Source organism: Poecile atricapillus, chromosome 12 (assembly GCF_030490865.1).
Source record: "Poecile atricapillus isolate bPoeAtr1 chromosome 12, bPoeAtr1.hap1, whole genome shotgun sequence".
NCBI classification, from domain to species: Eukaryota; Metazoa; Chordata; class Aves; order Passeriformes; family Paridae; genus Poecile; species Poecile atricapillus.
Genome location: NC_081260.1, coordinates 15,436,041 through 15,460,681, shown reverse-complemented (window position 1 = coordinate 15,460,681; position 24,641 = coordinate 15,436,041). Strand labels below are relative to the sequence as shown.

Genomic DNA, 24,641 nt, shown 5'->3' with positions numbered 1-24,641 from the left:
TTGTTCGGTGCCTCTGTAAACTGGGAATAAGTCTCTCACGCAGCTGTGATTTGGCACCTCGGTCCAGAAACCCAGACTGCCAAAATAACTCTGGACACCTCCCAGCCTGGTTTTCTATTTTGTTTCGGTTCGTTCTCCTCCCTCCCCTAACGAGGACCGCTGCCCTCCATCCCTTGTTCTCACTTTTATTGACCATTTTAATAACAATGCCTTCCCGGCTCCAGCAGCAGCGCCTGGCTCCCTGGAAAGCCATTCCCAGGGGCATTTAATGATTCTCAGAGCATGCTCCATGAAAGGGCTCCGACATAATTACCAAAGGCACTGTGTCATTTACGCACATGGCTCACAGGCAGCTCCAAATCAGCTCCTTCTGGGGGAGTGCACTCGTGTTTTGGCAGGAGAAAAGAGGACCAAGTTGCCTGGCTACAGGTGCAAGGATTTTCTGGGTGCTCCGTGGTAAATAAAAGCTGTCCTGGGTTTCAGAATCTGCCCTGCCAGTTCAGGCTGGGCTGGATCCCTGCCTAAAATAAGGCAAGCCCCAAATGCGGCCGGTGCTCGGAGCCAGCAGTGATGCACAGCTCCAGGAAGCAGCAGCCTTCGGCAGGAATTTTGTCCTTAGGCGGAGGAAGGCGAACTTTCTGCTGGAAATAGATAGTCTTGGAGTTAATCCTCTGGGCTGTGGTTCAGAGCTGAAGTCACCTCGTTCTCCTGCCAAGGTCCTTCTGCCGGGTAAATCATTTAACCTGCTCCGGAAGGAGCAAGATTGTTCTTTTCTTGCTGCTTCTCTCTGCTTCTTCCCCATTTGCTCTCCAAACTCTCCTTGGAGGAGGCTCCAAGAGCCCTCTCTCCATGCTGTAAAAGCACCCAAAGTGCAGGAGAGCCCCAAGGCACCTAAAGCCACCCAGGAGAGGTGACTCAGAGTCACAGAACGGTCTGGGGTGGAAGGGGCTTCAAAGATCATCCTGCTCCAACCCCAGCAGCCCTGGCCTGTGTCCATCTCCATCCTGGTGAGGACACTGCTTTCTCCCGTGGAAGGAGAAGGATTGTCCAGCAGCCAAGATGAACTTGGCTCCTCCCCAGCCTGATGAACACAGGAGGATGTTCTCCCACACATCCCTGATTTTGTTTGGGGGAAAAGACCAACCAGTCCCCAATAAAATATGAGTTTAACTGAGCTACAACAGCGTCACATTTAACAGGGAAACTCTCAGCAGCTTCACTAAAGAAGAAAAACAGCCACTCACCAAACAGAAAAAAACAGGGTTTCTACTGAAACAAAGGGGTTTTTTTAATTTTCCCCTCAGCTCCTAACGCTCAAGGTTTCACCAAAGCTTTTTCCAAGACTGGCAGTGGAATTGCAGGAGTTTCACCAGCACCACAGGGGTTTCTGTGGCCCTTTGCTGGAAGTTTGTTTCCCATCCCTGCATTTCCAGCAGGGTTTGCAAACACAGTTGTAATGCTCCCATCTCGTGGTGAGATGTGGAACAGAAAAACGTGGGGAGCAGCAGCATCCAAGTTTTTCTTGCTGACTCAAAACCCGGAAGGCCAAACCCTTCCCTGTGGGACCACAAAAGATGGAATATCTGACAACTGGAGAAATCTCTAACACTAACGACATTTTTCATTTAATAGCATTTTTTTAATCAGGAAAATACAATTTTCTTTTCAATTTGGCATGGAAGAAACATGAGTAGATGCTTTTTTCCCCAAAAACTGCTAAGTATTGAGCTGCTTATAATAGGCTAAAATCTACTTTTTAGCACAGCGTTCCTTCTTTCAGCTGACAAATTCTGCAATCTGTCCTCCTACAGCATGAAGTAACAGCATTCATCCACCCTCCTTAATATTATATAATATTATATATATAAAATTAATATGGTGTTAATATTTCAGGGCTCTGTTAGAGCATTATCCCATCACTTTGGGGCATCATTTTATTTCTATTCAGAGTAAATGAGGTGGCTACTCTTAAAAATAAGCAGAAAAGCTGCTGGTGACACAAAACAGGCCTGGCTTATCCTTTTGGGCACTGAGGGATGCTTCTTGGGTTAGAGCCACCCTTACAGGTGTCACTGGGATCAGCTCCCAGTATCTACTATCATCTCCCAGGCTGGACAGGATGGCCTGATCTAGTGGAAGGTGTCTCTGGCCGTGGCAGGGGGTTGGAGCTGGATGATCTTTTTTTCATCCCAAACTATTCTGGGATTTATATCTGCTTCCCTTCACCTGGCACAAAGCCAAGGTGGCTGCAGTGACGGGGTGTGAGCAGCACCAACAAGTGGCCACAATGACACAGCAGTGAGTATTCAGCATCAAGATGACATTTTCCATAATCCACGGGGCATTTCCAGCCCTCAAAGGGTATTTTTCATCATCCAGGAGTCAGTACAGACACAGAGTGAATCCTACTGCTTTTGCAATTCCCCAAAAACTATTCTGTTCCCCCAAAGCTCAGCCACGAGCACCAAAAGGAACAGGAGAAACAGCTTTCCCAAAGCTCCTGAATTTCCCACCAAATGCAGCAGAGAAGGGGAAAGCAGGAGCACAAGGGTTAACAATCAAATATCCTTAAAGTAGGGAACGTCGTGCTCAAAATCAGCCGGAGTTTGATGTTGCTCTTTTGAAGTTTAATTATACCAAATGTTCTACAGGAACATGCCATGTTCTTGCCTATCTATTCTGAATTGTAAGTACCAATCAGCATGTAAATGATCAAATTAAATCTTTCAAGTTGTTTGCAAGAGCCAGAACACCTTTCTGGGAAGGAAGGGCTGAGCACCAGCAGCATTTGGTGCGGTGCCGCCGTTCTCGGTGGGCTCCTCCATGATTGGCACTTCCACAAGGAAATTGGGGTTGAAAAAAGTCCACAGCACTCCTGAGTTCTTGTGCTGTCATGGAAAATTACTGTCTAAATAGGGAAGGGTAATTTATTTCTTTCTAAAAGGTCATTTTGTTCTCCTCAGTGATGGAGCTTGGCTGCTCAGAGATCACAGCTCACGCTTGGATGGTGCTCCAGCTCAAGCCATCAAAACCTAAGATTTGAAGAAGTGAATTTAGGGTGAAATTTAGGGATGGCTCAGCAATTACTGCAAGAACCAACCCTGCCAGAGCTCAAAGAGTGTTTGGACAACACTTTCAGGCACAGGGTGGGATCCTTGGGGCTGTCCTGTGCAGGGACAGGAGTTGGCTCAGTGATCCTCATGGATCCCTGCCAGCTCTGGATGTTCTGTGATTCTGCACTGCTGCTGACCTGGGCATTTGGGAGCAAAATATGACAAGGGCTAAATGTTTTTCCTCTAAAGAGTTACAGAGGATGGGAGGAACTGAAAAGACCAAGCCTGCTTTTCATGCATCATTTTTTGAAACCTTTTATTTTTTTCCCATAGTTAAATTTTGGCCCAGCTTCTCCCACCAATTTCCAAAGAGCAAAAGTCTTCATCGGGCACAGACACTGTATTAACCCTGTTTCTCTTCTGATTCAGAACATAAACCAACACAGAGCTATGCCAGTAGTAAACTGGAAATTTTTTTGTTTCTCACAGGAATCTGGTAAGCAAAACTTCCCTCTATTTTACTTCTTTCAAGCCTGCCCAGAACTGTAGATGTGTTTAAAAACAAAAAAAAAAAAATCACCTCCAGAATGAGCAAGAAAGATCACAAAAATGCTCCTGCCCTTTCAAAAGAGTTGGGGGGGGAAAAAACACTGAGCAGTTTCAAATATTTACAGTCCCTCTGGACCACTGACAATGGGGGAGACAAATTCCTGTCTTCGATGAAATCTCCCAGAAAAGAAAACATGGGAAAACCAGACCTCAGTTACATTTGCTTAGTGAGGAACTTTCCCAGCACGGGTGGAAGTCTGTGTTCACAAAGCACTGCTTGGGATGGTTCCTTGGTTTGCCAGGAGCTGGGTTGGGGAGGTTTGTTTTTTAATTTTTCCCATTCATTGGAATGCAGTTTGGGATTGAGACCCTTCTTTGATTTTAAGGTAAAGTAACAAGACTTGTCCTTGGAAGGGAACACCACCATCAAGAAGCAGGCTGTGGGGAAAGCAGCCTGTGCACGGTCCTGCCTGCCTGTGTTTCCCTCTTACCTCCTTCCTGGAGCTGCAGGAGTCGCTCCCGCTCACCTCCACCAGCAGGCTCTTGTGCCGCAGGATCAGGATCTCCTTGGCCCGCTCTGTGGGCTCGCTGTCCCCGGGCAGGGTGTGCCTGTTGTACGCCGGGCCCTGCAGGGGAATCACCCAAAAAGTCACTGAGTGACAAGAACTGAGTTACACCTGGAAGTCCAGGTGACAGAAGGAGCGCAGGGACTCTGCTCCAGGTGCCTTCACGGCTTCAGCCCCCAATGTTTTGTATCAACCCCACCTTCCCAAGTCATGCAGACAATGGGAACCATAAATCCTCTTTCTAAAGCCACCACCCAGCCAAGCTGAAATCTCCCACTAACACCAGTGGGATAATGTTGTCACTATGAGGGGTTAGGCTGGACTAATGCAGGACTAAGCACAAAACTGGAGCTGTGCCTTCATCATCGTCCCTGCACCATGTCCATAGGTTTCTTCCCAGCCTTATCCCATTGCTTCCCTCAGCTCAGCAAAGGGACAGGAGGGGGAGGCTGATCCTTCTGTGCTGAGCTGCCCACACCAGCCCCACCTCTGAAGACTCCGTGTTTTGTGTGTAATCCAAAAAACAAAGGCTTAGGTGGATTTTAAGGTTAAGTCTCCCTACAGACAGCAATTCCAATGCACAGCCCCAGGTGCTGTGTGAAAGCCCAGACATGATCCATGGTCCTGTAGACAGCAAGTGGGGTTTATGCCCTTGAACCACTGGTACCAGTTCCATGGCAAAACTGCTGGGTGGATTTAAAAGCTCTGCAGATTAATTCCCACTCACACCTCTCTTCCAAGGGGAAAAATTTACCATGAGGATAACCCCATCCCTGCTCTGCCCTAGGAGCTGCTGCTGGATCTGCTAACCCAGTGCCTGATGTTCCACATGCTCCTCCTTTCTCCTTTTCACTGCCGGGTACCGATGCCGAAAATATTCCATGAAATTATAGGCTGACTGGGTGAACCTTTCAAAAGCTGTCAGGCAGCAAACAGAAATGTGCCACTGACTTGGAAACTGGATCTGGCTCCACACAGCCAACTATTCTCTGCTCACAAAGAGACATCCTGGGTAATTATGGAAATATTCATAACATCTGCTCAGGCTGTTCGGATAACCGAGGAAATTTGTGTTATTGGACACTTAAAATATGGATTGAGGGAAAAGTTATACCGTCCTCCTGATCCGGTACAGGTTCCTCGCCAATATTTCCTGCATGTTGTCCAGGACATCAGGATTTGGAGTGTCCTCCAGTTTTTGGTCTGTTATGACAGTCCTGTCGCTGGTGCTGCAAAGGAAAGCAGAACCCCTTATTTTGGAAGATTCACAGGAGGTGCATCCCCAAATCTCAGTGCCCCTTTGGGATCCCAGCACAGCCAACAGCTCATCCTCGCAGATGGAGCTCACGGCAAAGCAGGAATTCGGCGTTTGCTGGGCTGTCCACATGCTCCCCGGTGGATAAAAGAGCCATGGGGAGCTGTGGCAGAGCAGAACCATCTGTGAGGTCTGAAGTGGCCATTCAGAACATTTAACAGTGCAAACCCATCCAAAATTGGGCAGGAGCCTCTTCCTCGGGGCACCATTTCCCATGAACGCGTGGGGATACAGGTGACCCTCCACGTGCCACCATCAGTGCCGGGTGATGCTCATCCAGCCCCTCATTTTTAGCTGCCAGCTGCTGAGTTTGGGCTGGTGTTTGCTCACAGGAAGGAGGGGTGGGCTGGGCCGTGGCCCAGCTGCCCAGCCTGGGCCAGCTCGATGGCGTGCTTGCGCTCCAGCTTCTCGTAGAGCAGCACGATGCTGGACTTGGGCTGGTCGTACTCCCTGAGCAGGATCTTCTGCAGGTATTTGCTGTTGAAATATTCCAATCTGTTGGAGAACAAAATGAGGTGGGTTTAACCTCTCCCCTGACTCCTCAGCACCAAAAGACGTGAGCAAGGCAGCAGGGTCATAGCCCACGACTGCCCCATATTCCATTAAATTCCATTATATCCCATTAACTCCTCCTCAGAAATTGATGGTCCAAGAGGTCAGTCCTAATTATTTCTGCACTACAGTACATGAGTCAAAATATTAAAACTCTGCTAAATAGAATAAAAACTCCCCAAAAGTGCCAGATATATCATGAACTCTTGTAGAAGTGCTACAAGCACATGCAGCAGCCACAGATTTCAACACTTCCAGATTCCCTCTTGAGCCATTTCCTCTTCTTTTCTGCTCAAATCGTTGAATAATTTAGATTGGAAAAGACCTCTGAGATCATCAATCTCTCTAAGATCTGCTTACAAGGAGATGCTCCTCAGCAGCAGTGACTCCCATACCCTCTAGTGGCACTTCCAAGCATGGGCATTCCTAAAAAATCTCTACCAGCTGCATCTGTGACTGGACCACCAAGGAATGGAACCCGGTAAATAATCATCTTAGCATATTTTATGGTATTTTTTTTTTTAATCCTGATAATTTTTTTTTTTTAATTTTAAAATGTACAAACTCCCAGAATTCAATGAAAATTGAACACTTTGCTACAGAAATTTGTAGAGATCCTCTGTAATTTCAGTCCACCACAAGCAGTGCTGCAAACTCAGCTCTTTAATGTTAAATGTGCACAGCAACAAGCTGAGTGCCACGGCCTTGGCACTTCCAGAAGATTTCTTTGGGCAAGAAGGGACAAACACAACAGGAAAGGAGAAAGGATCTTTTTAGGGTGATGCACAAGAGGTGTCTGCAAGCAGGGAAGTGCCCTGAAAACCTGCTGTCCCCTTTTGTCACCTCCCTCTTGCCATGAGGATGAACAAGGCCCAGCTGCCCACATATTTGGGAACAGAAACCAACCTCCTTTTTTTTTCCTACACGTGTACACAGTTGTATTTTGGCAAATCCTTACTTGTCTTTCCAGTAATACTGTCCCCAGTGTCCAGATATATCTTCAATGCCAGCCAGCAAATGATCCAAGAACTAAAGAGGAGAGAGGATTTCGCTTGATGCCAGTTGCATACGTGATGAACCCAGCCAGCCACACACACAACAGGGGATGCTTCCAGCTCGGGATATGGAGCTGGGAAACAAGGAGAGAAGGCACTGGGATAATTCTCCATCCACTCATCCATTGGTGCTGGAGTACAATGAGTGGTTTGCTTTTAAATATGGGCAAGCAGAGAATAAATGCTGAGGGCTGTGAATCTGCTCTCTGTGATAGGTACAGGAGGGCTGATGGCTCCCATGTTCTGCCCTCTGGGCCTTGACCAACAGGAAAGGCTCATCTTGGGGTTTTTGAGGACAATTTGTCTCAGGAAATCAGTATCTTCAGGATATAAATGTAGGTAACACATAAATGTTAATCTTGAATAATAAATACTGTGGACACTTCCCACTAAATGAAATCAGCGTATCATACTTCATATAAATATGTTATTATTGTTTAAAGTTATATAAAAAATCCCAGCCTGGTTGGGCTGCCCACCTACAAGTTAAATCCCTGTAATTTCCCAAACTGTTCTTCCTCCTAATGGCATCTCTAAACTGGGAGAGCGCTCTGCTCTGCTGCCCATCCACACTCAGGTACTGATGACCCAGGAACTTCCTACAGCTCTAAATCTTTTTAAAATTATCTTTTTGGGGGGTCAGAGACAGAAAAGTTTCAGAGCAGCAGGCCCAGCCCTGCAGGCTGGTGTGGGTTTAGTGCCCTCACATGGCTGTGTGTTCCTCAAACACGGCACTGGAGGGAAGCACTGACGTGTCCCATCCCCGGCAGTGTCCCAGGCCAGGCTGGACGGGGTTTGGAACAACCTGGGATAAGGGAAGGTGTCCCTGCCCGTGGCAGGGGGTGGAATGAGATGAGTTTTAAGGTCCCTTCCAACCCAGACTACTCTAATTCTCTGGATTTACCCTCACACACTCTGATCATCACTCCTGTGAGCAATAACATCCCGACTATCCAGATGGCAAAATAAACTTGAGAAAGAAAGCTGCTTCTGGCTTCTGCATCCCTGATTTCCAGCTATCTTCATTTTTACCTCCTCAGCTAAATTGGTGAGTGGCCATTTTCAGCTCACACCTCCTAATAAACACATTTCTGAGATGATTTACCATTCACACCCTAACAAAAGAACAAAGTCTTCTCTGTTCACGACTAGAAAAGGCTCCTCAGCCTCCTGAGCTGTTGTGTTAACCTCAGACAAAGCCCTGCAGTCCAACCCCATTGTGAGGATGCCAAACAGGTTTTACAAATGTCCTCAGCCCCAATGGCTTTATTGCTAAAGAGGACAATGACAATAATATTCCTGAAGGAGCCATACCCACAGGAACGTGGCTGGGATTGAACAATTAGATTCAGAAATATATTAATTTTCCATTGGATGAAGATGCAAATGCAAAGGCTCAGCTGAGTGGGAGAGCAGCTGATCTCATGGAGCTGAGCTGAGCCCTGAAGCCCTCTATGACTACAAATACCAATATTTGGGTGGTGAGAACAAGGGGAATGAAATCCCACCTTTGGATTATGGATGTAGAATCACAGAATGGTTTGGGTTGGATTGGACCTTACTCCCCTGCCATGGGCAGGGACACTTTCCACTATCCCAGGTGGCTCCAATCCCCATCCAGCCTGGCCTAGAATAGTTCCAGGGATGCTGCACTTCAGAGGTTCCCTCCAAATACAGCAACCAACCTTATCCTCCCTTTCCTAGTTTTTTTGCAAAAATATCTGAAGCAATGGTGGTGATAGGACTGGAGAACACATGGAAGTTCCTAATCCTGAAAGCAACCAAGCCTGACTTTCTTTCTCTCACTCCAGAGACCAGAGAAATTTGAGTTAGGTCAGAGCTTAAAGTTTTGGGCAAGAAATCATCTTTTTCTCTCATGTTTGTGCACCAGCTGATGTTATATCAGCCTGATTGATGGCTGCTCTTCCAATGCAAAAATAACCCATGGTTAGGAAGCTGAACAGGATTTCACACATGGAAAGAGGCTGACCTGCAGAGGATTTAGGTAAAATTGCAGATCTGCAGGGTCCCTGGAGACATGCACATTCCAGAAGATATCAGCAAGCTCTGGCCGTGCGTTGATGGATGCTCCACTTACCCGAATGTGGATCTGCTCTCCCACGGTGGGAGCACTCTCCCTTTTCCTCTTGACAGCCAACAGATCAACGAGGGGGCGGATGGTCATTCCCTGCAAAGTAACCACCCACACAAAAGTCAGCTTTTCCTTTTCCCTGCACTGGAACAAAAGCCACCGGCGTGGGGCTGAGCCACAGCGACCTTGTTCTGGTGTTCGAGCAGCCTCTCTCACCTGCCCTGCTTTCCTGGCAGGATAAAACCTGCAAAGCTTCAACAGGACTAGAAATTGTTCTCCCAGGTGTACCCCAAATACTCTGTTTGTGCTCCTGGTAGGAACCTGTCAAGGGGAACTCACGGAGAGGCTGCAGGATGGGGGGAGGAAACCTCCGCTCGCCTCCTCCAGCCTCTCCGAGACCACAAAAAGCCAACCAGTAATTCCAAGGTCAAGCCTGTGGTTTGCTGCTGCTGGTGGCCTCCCAGATGGAAAGGGGCTTGAAATGATCCAAGTTCAAATGCCTGAAATGAGGATAATCCTCGAGATTTCTCAGCACGGAGCCTCCACCAGCAATTGTCTGCTCACTCCTTAAGCACTGTGTGTCACACACCATAACTCCAGCGATCTTTGATGGCCAGCCAGTGCCTAAGTTTCCTAATCAAAGCATCCACCAGGTGGAAAGGGTCAAGGGAAAAGTTTTAATATCCTTTAAGCCCCGTGAGAGAACTAAAATGCTGCTGTGATGTGTTTCTTAGTCCGACTTCCGTATGAAATGACTTTCCTAGGACATGTTTTCAGCAAAAATGATGGAGTAGTTGATGTTTATGACTTCTGAATGTCACAGATGCTGGCACGGAGGAGAGTTGAACACATTTTTAATTGCAGAAACAATTAATGTGTCATTTTAATAGCTAATAGCAATAAAAAATGTGTCGCTATTCAGAGTCAATAACACAGAACTCAAAAATTCCAAAATAATAGATATTACAAAAATTAAGCAGAGACTGTGCAATTTGGCCTCTTGCCTTCCTGGATAATCAGCCACAGTTGTTTCTATTTTAAAGCAGCATTTGGGACTCTTAGGGGAATCCCATGTGTCATTCCAGGCCACACATCATTTCACATCACACCTGCAGGTCCCCTGTGCTGCTCCTCCTCCCACCAGGGATAACTCATCCCAGGGAGTGTCTGACGGCTCTGTCACAGCTCACACAACATTTTCCACCTCCAGAAATCCAGTGGGACAATGCAGGCATCAAACAACCTCCCCCCCTCGCAATTATTATGTTTGCTCAGAATTTCGTGGCAGAGGTCAGGGGCCAGTAAGTTGAGAGAGAGAACTTCCAACAGGATTTGATTTTAAAACCACACCAAGAGTCAGAACAATGTGAGGGGTGGTTGTGACATTCCAGACAAGCCCAGAGAGCTCCCCGGGGAATTTCCTGGTCTAAGTGGCACATGTCCAGCCTGCTTGGAAGCACTGAGGACTTGACAATGGCTCAGTCACCTTCCTCAAAATGATTAACCAGGCTTGTTGTGGGAAGAGCCTTATGCAACTGGGTTAGGAAGGCTGAAAGAGAGGAGTTTCCTGGCTTGTGCAATGCACTGAAAGAGCCACAGGTCACCAAGCCAAACTGCTCAAGGGATGCTCATTCCTCTGTGGCACGAGGGTTCCCAGCCAGCAGGAGCAGGATTTACAAGGGAGTCATAGGATGTGGAGGGTCTGAGCTCTGACAAGATGCTTTCCTGGCCCAAACCAGCCTTAAAGGGCTCAAATCTCCTCTGCCTTGGTTTCTGTCCTATTTTAACACAGACATTCCCCACCAAGCCTATATTGAGATCACTGTGAATATAAAGAAAACATTTTGCATAAACAAGAAAACATTTGCAAAACAAGAACAAAAATGTCCACTATGCACAAAAGTTGTTTCACAAACAATATTTCTCTTTCCCTTTCCACACACAGTGGCCATGAAAGACTCTGAAATGGTAAAAAATATCTTGTCCTCAATAATGTATCCATCGATGTGTCTGGCAGCAGCACCACAAACTTGATTTCCAAACCCAGGTTTTTGAAGGTTCTGTTACATTTACCCACCTTTTCTGTGCTGACCTCCAGCAACATCCCTCTGCCTCAGGTTTTAAGTAATTTTCCTGTTTTTTTCCTGCCCCTGTTCTTGTGGTGGGCCCTGCAGATCCCTGGAGCCCCAGCACAGCCCCTCTGCAGACACAATGTTCCCGTGAATGGCTGAAGGTCAGGGGGTCTCCCCGGTGACACGGGGACCTTGTTTCACTCTCACCCTTTTGCACGGGGATGACATCACCAGCTGAGCTTTGAGGTTACACAAAAGCCCTTTTTCCTGGCCCCGGGAAGGATTTCCCAAAGCCTGGAGCTGCTGCCTTAGAACAACCTTTGTGTGAGGCTCAAGAGTGGCTCAGCATGAGCAGACGTGCCTGGGGACCGGGGCTTTTCAATTTCTCACCCAAATTTGCATCTTAAAACTTGTCAAGCTCCACCTAAGCGCACCCCCCTCCCTGGCCTGGCCCCTGCTCTCTCCTTTTGGGCTGAGGCTGTGCCCAGTCCCACTGCCCTGCGGCTCCCAGCTCTGATCCCGTTGGCACAACACACTCTGATCCTTCCTCCACCACTCTTCCAGCTCAGGATGAGGATTTAGGTGGACTTGGGGAAGAAAAATCAACCCCAACCCACCTGAGGGGTTCAGTCAGGAAAAGCAGAAGGGATTTGCTCTGACGGTGATGCTCAGCCACAGGGCCACTTGGCAGCTGGCACCACAAGCCACCATCTCCCAGAGGTGACTGGACACATCCCAGGGCAGGAGGAGGGTGGCTCCTGGTCAGCAGCTCCTCATGGACCTCATGTCCTTGACCAGGAGCTCACAGGGAGTTTTCCTCCATGAGATCTTTCCCAAACCTCCACATCCCACTCACTTCAGTCATGTGGAGACCCACTCTTTACTTTTTGGGATAAACAGCAGGTGGACATTGGCTTTGATCACTTCAGCACCAGACAACCCCAGTTTTTCCACCACATCCTCCTTCAAATGTGTCTGTGTTTGCCCTTAGAGACCTGCTGCTGGTCAGAGAGGAGCAGGGAGACATCCAAGACCCCCATCCCACAGAAAGCTGCAGGAATGGTTTTACCACTAGATGTCACAGCAATGCTGAGAGCTGCTGCTGCTCCCGAGCCCTGGAGCACCACAATTCCTTCAAACTCACTGTTGGAGCACCAGAACTTACAGCCCCAGCATGAGGGAACCTTCTCCATCAGATTCCTGGAGGGGACCTAATCCCCAGTCTGTGCCCAATACTGGTTTTACCTGTACAAACACGGTGAAGAGGATGACGACAGTTGTTGCTGCAATAAAGAGCTTTTTCCTGTGGAAGTCAGGCAGCAGGAAAACCAAAGAGAAGCAAATGGCCCCTCGGAGCCCCCCGTAGGCAATGATGAACTGGTCCTTACTGGTGATGGTGTTCACGTGAAATCTGTTCACAAAGAAAGTCAGCACAAGAACCCCTGGAAAGCAGGAAGGTAGATTGAGGCACATCAATCAAACAGAACAATTAGAGAAAACTCATTATCCTACAAGTTCCAGTAAAACATCATGGAATTGGTAAACACCAACCACAAGGAACTAGCCAGGGCACAAGGGGGAACATTCCCAATATCCCACCAGAGAATTTTTGTTCTGGTTGGATCCAACAGGTTGAAATTTGCTTTGTCCAGATAAAACTTAATCCCCAACATATTCTAATTTGACGGATTACAAATATTGACTGGCTACAGTCCGAAATATTAACTGATTTATTCTAATTGGTGATAACAAATGACTGAATTGCTGAGGTTACAAATGCTTTTGAGGCAAATCATCAGCAACAACTTAGCCACAAATTGCCCTCCTATTTGCCAAAGTTTCCAAGCAGTATCTTGGATAAGTAGCTATATTCCACCTGTGTTAATGTTATTTCTTTCCCTCAGATTTATACTGTACAAATTGAGGTGACACAGCAATTGCTGTGATTTACAGCCATTTGCAAATGCACAAACAGATGCAGAAAGGTACAAAAAGTCAGGCCTTAAATCAGGAGGCCATGATTTTAATACCAATGGAAGTGATAAACATCCCATTTCCCGAAGATTAAAAGCCTTTTTGGGAACTGATGGCACCTCCTGTCACCGACTTTCGTTAGGAATTAGCTGGAGCCACAGCACTGTTGCTTTTCTAGAGGGTGTTTGTAAAAGAAATAAAAACAGTGCATTTATTATGTACATATCAAACATCTTCCCACACACCTACAGCTAAAAATAGCTGAATTTTGACTGTACACTGGAGGAGTTTGAAGAAAACAAAAAGCTGGGGATGTTTGGGAATAGGAAACCTTGTGACACCTTCCCCATATCTGGAGCTCTGCACAACTGGTGCCCAGACCAGCAGATGGGAAGCACTTGGGTGTCAAGGTTCTTTGCAACTTAAAAAATAAATAAAACAAAGCCTCCCTCAGATCACATCCACCCCTACTCTACAGCTCAGGCAGTGCCAATGATTTAAAGCAATGAAATTTACTTGAGCTGATATCCTGGCCTTTGTCTTAATTTAATCCTTCCTCATAAATTATTATTAGCATTCCCTAAACTAATTCAAGGCCAGTTTGCTCCAAGAGATGACATACAATTAATCATTCTGAGCAAAATGTATTTTCTCCTGCAGATACCTTGGGAAAGAGCAGGAGGAAATCTCCCCAGGGCTTGGATATCAGCAGAGCCCCAGTGCTGCCATGCAAGGGCTCTATTTTCCTTTTTAGATGATCTTCCTCATACCAAAGGAATTCCCCAGATTTCAGCAGAATCATTTCTCAAATATGTAAAGCACTGAGAGTGTTCTATGAAGGACTGGGGTACAGTTTACACACCAATCCCAGCACTGCCCAAAAATCCCCAAATCCTGCAAGGAAATGTGGAGGCACCTCCCTTTTCTGGATCAGTGCCTCAAGCACCTCCAGAATCCCAGAATCCTGGAATTGTTAAGACTGGAAAAGCCCTCCAAAGCCATCAAGTCCAATCATTCCTCCAGCACTGCCAAGGCCACCACTAACCCATGTCCCCAAATGCCACACCCACACGTTTTTTGGACACTTCCAGGGCTGTTGTCTCTACCACTGCCCTGGGCAGCCCATTCCAATGTTTGGCAGCCCTTTCCATGAAGAAATTTTCCCTACTATCCAATTATTAATTATTAATTAATTAATCCAGAGCTGCTGGATGGCTCTAAGCAGGTCAAAGTTTAATCTCAACCACCATCTCCAAGGCAGGAGTTTCCCAGCCTGGCTTGGTGCAGCCCCTTCCCAGTTCTGATCCTCCCAGCTCCTTGACAGCTCCCCAGGAAGGTGCTGCAGGACAGGAACACCCTGTTCAGAACCACTCAGACAATTTCCAACCCTGCTTTGTGTGTTCTTATTTAATTCCTGGGAGATTCTCACTGGAAAAGGGTGGCTGCAGCCTCAGCCCTCCCCTAATAATGTGCTGCATAATTTAAGATGCTCTCAGAAGGGCTGTGTTTAGTGAGGATTTTTGGGGTGCTTTTCTAGCATTGCTATATTTCTTCTATCTTGCAATGAAGAATTTTTGAACTAAAAAAAAAAAATCAAACTCACTGAGAACTCCTTTTATCTGAGCAAATAATTTAAGAGAAACCACTTAATGGTAATAAAACACTTGAATGTACAAAAAACTGACTAATGAGCACATTTCCAAGTATGGTGCACAGTTATTAAAACAAACTTTGGCATGTCCTAACAGCTAATAAACCCCATTCTGCTCTGCCTTGCTAATCACAGCCTAACCTATTTAAACAATTTCTTGAGGTGTCTGTCAAATTCAAGTTCACTGCTTGACTCATTGGTTTGTAAACATAAATCCTCCATTGAATGTTTTTAAGCTCAGGAATTCTTTGCCAAAAATGGGAGCTGTTATTTTCACAAATATTGTTAATATATAAAAATATCCATAACTGAGGCACTCTGCACTCATTAGGTGCCAAACACTGTAAGAGAAGTGGAGGTCCAGCCTCTCCCAGCACAGAATCAGCACAAGATGCAACTGAGGAGAATGGAAACACAGCACATCTATTTTTTCTGGTCATTTTCAATGCATGAAAATGGGATTCCAGGGAATTCTGGAACCAGGACTTGGGTTTTCACTGTAATTGTGACTAAAGAAAATACAGAGATCAGTTATCAGGAGAGTATTTTCCTGTCTTGCTACTCATTATCACCAGGCCTTGGACTCTTTATTGCTGTGAGGTTGGTCACACACCCTGACAGGTTTTCCAGGGATGCTGCAGACTCTCCATCCATGGAGATAAACAAAAGCCATCTGGACACAATCTTACCTGCCTGACCCTGCTCAGGCAGGGGCTTGGAGCAGATCATCTCCACAGGCCCCTGCCAACCTCAGCAATTCCCCAATTCTGCCACTCTCAACCCTGGCCTGAAATTCTTGAGTAGGTGCAGGAGCATCCTCGCATCCCTTACATCCCAAATTTCATCTACCCAGGACAGCTACTGGAATGTTCCTCCAGTTTCCCAGTGAAGGATGCTGCTGTACATGGCTTGTTATTAATTAAATCCCTTAAACTGCCCCAATTCAGAATATGGGGTCAGAGGATTTTCATGCATCTCTCACCCCAAGTTCTGTACCTACAGATTCCCTCCTGTTGGGAGAATACCAAGAAAAACACTGCAATGGAAGAGGAGATCATGGCAACGAAGGAGGGCAAAGGAAGATCATGGCAAAAAAAGAGACATGGATAAAATAGAACTCATGAGAGCTTCTATCCAGCACCAGTGAGTGCACAGAGCAGGGAACTGCAGCCAAATGTAAGATTTGGGATTGAGTAAGGTGGAGGAGCAGGAAGCATTGGCTGGAATGTCCCAGTCCAGTCCTAGCATTCCCATCTGGAATAATCACACTGCAGAGTGACGGGAAAGGATGATGAAGGGACAGAGCACCCTCTCATCTAATGGAATCTCATCCCTCACTGCCATGAACAATAACATACATGAAAAATCAAGTTCTGCAATTTCCCCTACCAAGCGCCCTCCAAATGAGACAGAAAATAACCGTGAAGCAAATGTAGGGCCAGTTCCACTCGTGGTTTTCTCCGATGGTGGAAACTCCGAGGAAGATGAAGATGAGGGTGTCGCTCACACTGCTCCACATCTTCATGAAGTATTTGACTGTGGTGTGGGACTTGAGGGAGATGTTGGCCTCCACGTAACGCTTCATGCCCATGGCACAGGAAATGATGCTGAGGAAGTGAAAAATGAACAATGGAAAAGAAACAATACATTTTTCTACCTTAAGACAAACATCAATACATCACTTATGAAAAAAAAAGTGGGTTTCATCAAGTTTTGGGTGTTTGCAGACATTTCACTGAGGGCTGATTCACTTCCTACATCAGGCCAAGAGTATCAGGACCACTAGGACAGTAAAATACTTTATAGGTTGCTGAAACTGTCCAAATGTGGATTTTCACAGACAAACAATTCATCACATGTTGCATTTTATCAGGGCACAAAGCAACACCTCCAACTAACACCCAACTCTTCCCATCCCCACACACCATTTCCAGTTCTTTAACTTTGCCAAACTCTGGCCTAGCAATTGCCTGGCAATTTTTCATGGATAATTGCTTCTTCGAGTTCCAGGGAACATGGCATTAGCCTAATTCATCAGCTTTTCAAATCAATACATTTTCAGGCCAGCAATCCCAGACTGTCAAAACAATTGAGCACTCGAAGCACTGAAGCTCCATTTTTTATATTTTAGTCTGGACCAAAACATTTTTGTTCCAAATATTGCAGCAGGAATAGAAAAAGGGCTTTAAATTGCCAAGATCTGACCTCCAGTGCCGTTTGGTAAGGCCATCCATATTTTTATTGCACTGAAAACCACCTCCACAGGGAGCATCACGATGTTGGGTCACAGAAAAGCCAAGAGAGAAGCAGAACTTTGGCTTCTCCCTGGCTCTGGGTGTGACCTGGTCACACCTGCTGGGACCAGGACAGGTAAGTGACCCAAAGAAAGATGCTGAGAGAGGTGGTGGCTCACCCAGAACTATCAACTACTCAGAGAACTGTCAGGAAATTACTGCTTTGCACTGAAAATAGCCTGTTTAACCCCAGAATCTCAGTAACATCTCACATTATTTTGAAGACACAAACATTTGGGTCTGTTTGAATTCAAAAGTGGGCTTTAGGGAGAGGATTTGTGGCAAAAGCAGAGGACAGGAAAGGTCAGAACATGGAAAGCCACAATGCTTTTGCTGAGGAATGGGATCCTCTGTCATCCAGCAGCAGGAGACCAAGATTCAAATCCCTTTTTCACCAAATGTTTAGGTTCACATCTCTCATCTCCTAAGAAAATGTACCAGAACAAAAAAATATTCTAATACAAGTCTGGTTTGATTTATCCTTTTTAGGTCTGACCTGCTTTGCCAGAAAGAGCAACAGGAACTGAACCACAGACTGAAAAAAAATAATAAATTCTTCAGTTTCTGTGTCTGCCTCAATAAATAGTGGAGAAAACAGTTGCAGCTAAAAACGAAGAAATCCAAGTATTTATGGGCAAGTAACTTCCAGAGCTGTGGTTTGGGAATGCGTGTTGGAGAACAGACAGGGGATGGCAGCAGGGTCACAGAAAGGGAATAAACTTTTCTTGTCCTGGCTAAAGATGGACATTGCCACCAAGGCAAGGGGCAGGGGAAAAAAAAAAAAAAAAGGAGAATAAGAAAGGAAAAAATCAAACTAAAACCAATTTGCTGAGCCATTTCACAGACTGAGCTGTATTCAGATTTTTTCTATTTTTTGGACTATGTAGAATTGAGTTTTTGGCAATCAAATTATTTTTCAAAGAAACAAACAGCCAAAAGCTGCTTCTTATAATACAGTATTCCCTGGCCACAACAGAATGAATTGTTTGAACTCCAGATCTATAAGAGAGGCATTTATAATTTGGCAATTAGAAGGGCACAGTGCAGGAATCAGCTGCCTTTGCCATTGTTTTGCTTTAGAAAAAAATGCATTATTCAAAAGAACAGCAAATGGGTTCCATAATGGGTACAGCAGATTGTGATTGATAGAAAGAGACACCATTAGGATTGAATGTTTTCTGCTCCACGATGATTATGCAGCATATTTATTTCACTGTTCTGTCTTGCACTCCTATAAATAGGTTTTTCCTACCTATTCCCAGAGCTGGAATTGTTTTCAGTAACACTCAAATATTGCTCCTATTAACCAGCTGAGGAAACAAAATCTGCAAGATGCAGGAATGGTTTATATCCAAAGCAACATCATTAGTTTTAAAATAGATCTCCCAGATACTTCTGTGCTGAGCTGGGAGCCCACTTCTTTTGTTTTATTTTCTTTTTATCTTCATTCTCATCAGCTGCACAGTTGTTTACACTGCAGCCACTGATGCAGGGTAGGTGCATTTTGGTGTCTTTGGGGGAATATTAAATGATTGTGATCCTCAGCACCAGCTGACTCAGTTTGGGTAGGAGAAGCACAACCAATAGATACCAGCCCACAGAATCCAGGAGGGCTGGATCCCTCCGGTTTTTCTCTCTCTCTCTCCTTTCCAAGGTGAGATTTTGGTGAGCATTGGGGTCTTTCTGGCTACTTCTGTCTCAGCATCTGCTCTGACAGTGAGATGTCCAACGAGGTAAGCACAATGCTTAATTAGTCTCTTAAATCTGAAGGATCTGGCCTAAAATTACTCATTTTACTGAAAGATCTACCCCGTTGAAAGAAAATTAAATTAACTGAATGATCTCTGACAGCTTTGGCTGAAATTGGCCAGCAGATTCCCAGTGTTATTGGAGACAGATGTGTTGGTTGACACCTGAGGCCAGACATGAGCTGTGTCTGAGCTTCTGGAGCCAAGTCAGACCCTCCAAAGCAGAGGTTTCCATTAGAATCCTCTGCTCCCACAAAGCAGGAATATTTCAGGCTTCAGTTCCCATCCCATCACTCACTGATCTGTCACACCAAGGGCTGCCAGGCCGGACATGCAGATGGGGAAGGGGATGTGAGAACAGATGTGCTGCAAACCTGAGACCAAACCTTTCCAAGGAGCTGACTAAATCCTCTTTGTAACTCTTTCCATGTTGGTTTTGACTGGGCCATGTGGAAAATAACAAAATAAGCTAAGAAACTTCTTCCAGCTCTGCCAAACCTACCAGACATCTCACTGTTGGAACACCCAACCTTTCCAAAAAAAACCCATGGAGCTCAAATAAACATTCCTCAATAACCTACATAAATCCACCATCAGCCATCGACGTTCACTTTGGGAAACAGAGCGACACTTGGCGAGGGCCCTGCTCCTTGTCATACAGAGATTTCCAAATTTTAAAATGTTTTTGGGTATTTTTCAGTGAATAGAGGCATGGAGTTTTCCTGGAGAGAGGAGCTGCTGGGCCTCACTTACGCCACGATCCCGGAGAGGTGGAACATCTCTGCAGTGAGGTAGGACAGGTAGCTGTACAGGAACACGAAGAGGGGCTCGATGACTCGGATGTCCTTGGTGAAGCGCGTGGTGAAGGCGGCGGTGAACCCAAAACTCAGCCCCACTAAAACTCCTCCCAGCCCAACCACGAAGAATTTTCCAACCCCAGCAAAAACATCCACGCTTTTGATGGTCGACATCTCACAGAAAGAGCGGAAGAGCTTGTAGAGCACCTTGTGGGGGAAAGAGGGAACAGCTGTTAACTGGATGTTCACCAGATGTGTTCCTGACACCAAATACACCACTGGGATTTCTACAAGTGCAGCATCACCTCCTGCCCAGGAGGTCTGGCTCCCACCAGGGGACTGCTGAAGCCCTCACGGACATTTCTGTCCCCAGACATGGAGTCAAAGAGAAACCTGAAAAGCTCTAAGTTCCCCTGAATGCTGCCCAGGACCTCAGGCCAGAGAATTGGACCAGGAGTCCTCTGCTAGAAGGGGTTGTTGATGCCTTTTCCCTTAACAAATCACAGAATCATTGAGGTTGGAAAAGCCCTCCAAAATCATCAAGTCCAACCATTAACCCAGCACTGCCATGTTCATCACTAAACCCCAGGTGCCACATCCACATGGTTTTTAAATATTCACAGATGTGGTGACTCCACCACTTGCCTGGGCAACCTGTGCCAATGCTTGACTGCCTTTTCCATGAAGAGATTTTCCCCGATAGCCAATCTAAACCTCCCCTGGTGACGCTTGAGACCATTTCCTCTCATCCTGTCGCCCTGGGAGAAAAGACCAAACCCCACCTCATTTCAAGGAGCTGTAGAGGGAAATTAAGTCTTCCCTGAGTCTCCTTTTCTGCAGGTTGAGCTCTCCCATCTCATCACTCAGCACCATCCTCTGCGGGTTAAATGCCCCAGTTCAGGCTGGTCCTTACCACAGTCACGGCATCGTTGAGGAGCGATTCCCCAAAAACCAGGATGTGCAGCTTCTCGTTGACGTGGATCTCCTCAAAGACGGCCAGCACGGCCACGGGGTCGACGGCGGCGATGAGGCTGCCGAACAGGAGGTTGTGCAGCAGGGACACATCCTGCAGCTGGAAGGCTTTCACCTGGCAGATCCCATAGAGGGAAAAGCCGATCCCAAACACGTTCCAGATGGTGCCCACCACCGCGTAGAGCAGGATGGTGCCGATGTTCTCGAAAAAGGGGCGGCTGGGCATGAAGTAGCCGGCGTCCAGCACGATGGGGGGCAGAAGGTAGAGGAAGAAGATGTCGCTGTCCATCACTGGTGGTGACCTATCATTTAGCCCATAGATGATTCCCCCCATGATGAGCCCCACAAATATCAACAAACAGCTTTCGGGAACGACGGAAGGCAGCTTGTTGTAGAGATGGAACCCTGGAGGACACAGATAAAGAGAGATAAAACTGGTGTTATCTCACCAGCCCAAACCCTCAGAAGGTCCCCACACTCCCACCGTCAGCAGGTTTCACCTCAGAGTAGCACAAATAAATTCACACAGTGAGGGTGAAGTTGCTCAGAAATCAGTTAGAAAATCCAAAAATTACTGAAAATACCAAATTTCCTCAAATTCCCGTCTGTTCGGACCTCATTTCATCATATCATAAGGTTAGAGAGATATATTGAGGTAATAAACAAAGAGTAATAATCTGCATAAATAAAACAGTATTTGGAATTATTAATTATGTAAGCTAGTCAGCAGCCCATCTTCAGCACTAACAGAAATAGCAACTTCTAATTTTAAACACAATACAGATTCTATACATTTTTTTAAAATCACAAAAATCCTTCCCATTAATTATAAACAGGTCCACTTTTAATAGTATTTAATCATTGGCATTTAAAGCTAGAAAGCTGAAAAATGTGCAATCAAGCCTGTCTTGTGCAATGCCCAACATTAGAACAACCACCACAAGTACAAGGTGAGTTATTAAAAAATCATTGAAACAAACCTAATTAGAATATGAATTTTTAAAATCTCTGATCATTTTTATGTCTTCATGCATGTGACTAGAATTGGGGTCTCATTATGTAATATGATATTTATATAAAATTTTCACTTTTCTGTGCCAAATTTTTCAGAGGAAAATATAAAAAATCAGATACTTTGCATAATTTAAATCTTTCATAGATGACCTTGCATGAACAATCAATGCACAGAGATTTTATTTTAGGCTGTGTAACACCCTGACATGGATGGAATCATTCCTTGGCCAGACACAAGGCATTCTGTGAAGAATAAGGAATCTTCATTTTAAGATGAAGATGTCAGTGGACCACCTGCACAGAGCATGGCTGGCAAGGAAATCAAGATGAACACACACCTTGGTGCATCCTGCAGTTAAATCAAATTCCTCCTCCTGGAAACCCGGTATTTTTCCTCCTAACAGCAGCAGCACTCCCAGGTGTGAATTTCTAGATGGAAAACCACCATTTCCAACCTAAAATGCAACTTGTTTTCCACCTGTGCAGTGTTTCTGGCACACAGTGTGCAGATTCTGAGGGTTTGGCATGTCACCTCAGGCTCCAAACCAGAGAGGACATGGAGCAAAGGCCACCCCTGCCCACACCACCCCCACAGCGACTCCCCATCCCTCCTCATCCTCTCAGGAGGCCTCACCTATTTTGGCCAAGGATGCCAGCATGATCCAGAGCGTGATTTCAAAGGGGACCTGGACGTGCTGATAATCCAGAGAGAAGAACGCGTGCTCTGAGGAGTCGTTGCCCTGGGCTTCCTCGGCAGCCCAGCTGATGTTCTCCAGGATCACATCCTCCAACAGCGGCTCCTGCAGGGCTCCCACCTGCTGGGACTGGAGGATGCAGGAGATCCAGGACCCAGCCAGGACAGCTGCAGCTCTGTGTCCCTGGCTCTCCATGTCCCTGGGAGCCGCAGCTGCTCCCGCTGCGGTGGGTGAGTGGTTGGAAGCTGGAGACACCAGCGCTCGTGGGGGCGGCTGCAAAGGGAGGAGCAAATGCTCCACCTCAGGCTGGTTTCCCTCCCTGGTCCATCAGTTTCCAGCTGGGAGATCCCACTGTAGAGTGGTGTTTTTTGGTGCCATGTACACAAACAGTGTCCTCCTGTAGATGCTTCCCTGAGGAAATGCCTTGTGTGCCCTCAGACCAATGGTACAACTCACATTTTAGTCCCAACTCTTGATGTATTTTGGCTCCCAGTCCTTCATAAACCTCTCTTGGAGGGGAAAAAAATAATCTTCACTGCTGTTAGAACAGACAGACTTCTGACTGAACAGGTCCCATAAAAAACCCCATCCCAAAACAGCTCCATCACACAACGGGCTTCCCTGGATTTCTGCAGTACCCACATGAAGAACACAACACAAACATTACTGTAAATCAGTTTTCATTTGGTGCAACAAGCAAATCACCCAGTTTGTTGGGCTAAATACAGAGCTGCAGGGATGGAGGATACCTGTGTGGGACAAATAAGGCTCTATGATTGCTTAAAGCTTCCCATAAAAAAGATTAACAGGAAAAGTTCTCTTCATCTCTCCTGAAAAGATCAAAAACTGAGTTGCTCAGAATAGCTGGAAAAATGGAAAAATAAAGGTAGTTGCAAGAGTGTTTAATGGATTTTAATAAAGCAGTGGGGAAAAAAATTTATTGGGTCAAATTCCTCCATTGTGAAGTTTCATTTAGGTTGATGATGTTTCAAGAGACACAAATTTAGCCCAAAGAACACTGGTAATTAAAATCTGGGGCCCAGGGCTGTTGCCAGACAGATCGATGGCCTATTTGTTCCCTTCAGTCGCCTGTGACACCAAAATCGAGTGCCAGTGACAGGCTGGTGACCCACTTCTGAATTTCATAGATTCAGACAATGTTTGGGTTGGAAGGGACCTTAAAGCTGATCTCATTAAAACCCCCCATCCATGGGACACTTCCCACTGTCCCAGCTTGCTCCAAGCTCCATCCCCTGGACACTTCCAGGGCAGCCACAGCTTCTCTGGAAAACCTATGCCAGGGCCACACCACCCTCACAGGGAAGAATTTCTTCCTAATATCTAAGAAGAAATCACTCATTACTCTGAAAAAGGGAGAAGAGTGCTCTTAACAGCAATTAAGAAGTAATTAAGAAATTACTTAGCCAGAGGAAGAGCAATGGAAGCAGCTCTGAGCCTGGGCTTACATCCCAAGCCATCATATTTTCCTCCTTCTGTTGAAATATTGGGTGTTAAAGTGAAGGGTTTGAGGACTTGTTCCATTTGGCAGCAGGGAAAAGGAGTTCTGCCAACCTCCCATTCCCCTCCATCCCCAAACGATCCGTTTTGTCTTTTGCTATTCTCGCAAATAAAGGCAAAAAAGTTAATGCTCAACTACACTTCCCTTAAGGAAAAAACTAAATGTTTGCATCTTGAAGGGGAAAAAACCTTGCAGTGGGGAGTTCAATAGCATCCTGAAAACTGGCTTTGTGTGTAGAATCTATATTTATTTAATAATGCAACCAGAAAAAACCCAACAGAGCTGGGACAGAATTTGAGGAAGGTCAACAGGGAGCATAATTTTAAAATATGCTCAGTTTTTCAAAGAAAGCTACCTTATAAAATCATTAAGGATGGAAAAGACCCCTAAGACCACCAAGTTCCAATTACATATTAGCTATGAGTAAGCCAAAAGCCAAAGACAAAATATTTTTCCAAAGTTCTGTGATAACACAATTCATGCTGTTCCTCTGCTAATGGCTATTGATGGTATTGATCTACTTTTTCATGTGAGCACCACTTGATCTGATATTTATGAACAGGCTTTCATTTTTTTTCCCTAATGTAATGCTCTTTCCTACATTTTCCAGTCTCCAGGCTGGATTTTGAACCCTACAATTGCACTGATGGGCACCTTGCTCCTGGTGGAATGAGGAAGACTGGGAGAAGAACAGAGTTATTGTGAGATGTGATATCAGTGACC

General features: G+C 45.9%; 1 protein-coding gene across 1 annotated transcript; it reads right to left on the bottom strand.

The window, feature by feature from the left end:
• Positions 1 to 4,028: 4,028 nt before the first annotated feature.
• Positions 4,029 to 22,411, bottom strand: LOC131583417 (sodium/hydrogen exchanger 2-like). The gene is made up of 11 exons (XM_058847458.1): positions 22,339 to 22,411; positions 20,632 to 21,095; positions 19,675 to 19,925; positions 16,269 to 16,486; positions 12,500 to 12,696; positions 9,189 to 9,278; positions 6,994 to 7,064; positions 5,814 to 5,978; positions 5,283 to 5,385; positions 4,094 to 4,228; positions 4,029 to 4,040 (listed from the first exon to the last, which is right to left on the bottom strand). Exons 1-11 carry the CDS (start codon positions 22,361 to 22,363, stop codon positions 4,029 to 4,031), a joined length of 1,731 nt encoding a protein of 576 aa, XP_058703441.1. The 5' UTR covers positions 22,364 to 22,411.
• Positions 22,412 to 24,641: the final 2,230 nt, after the last annotated feature.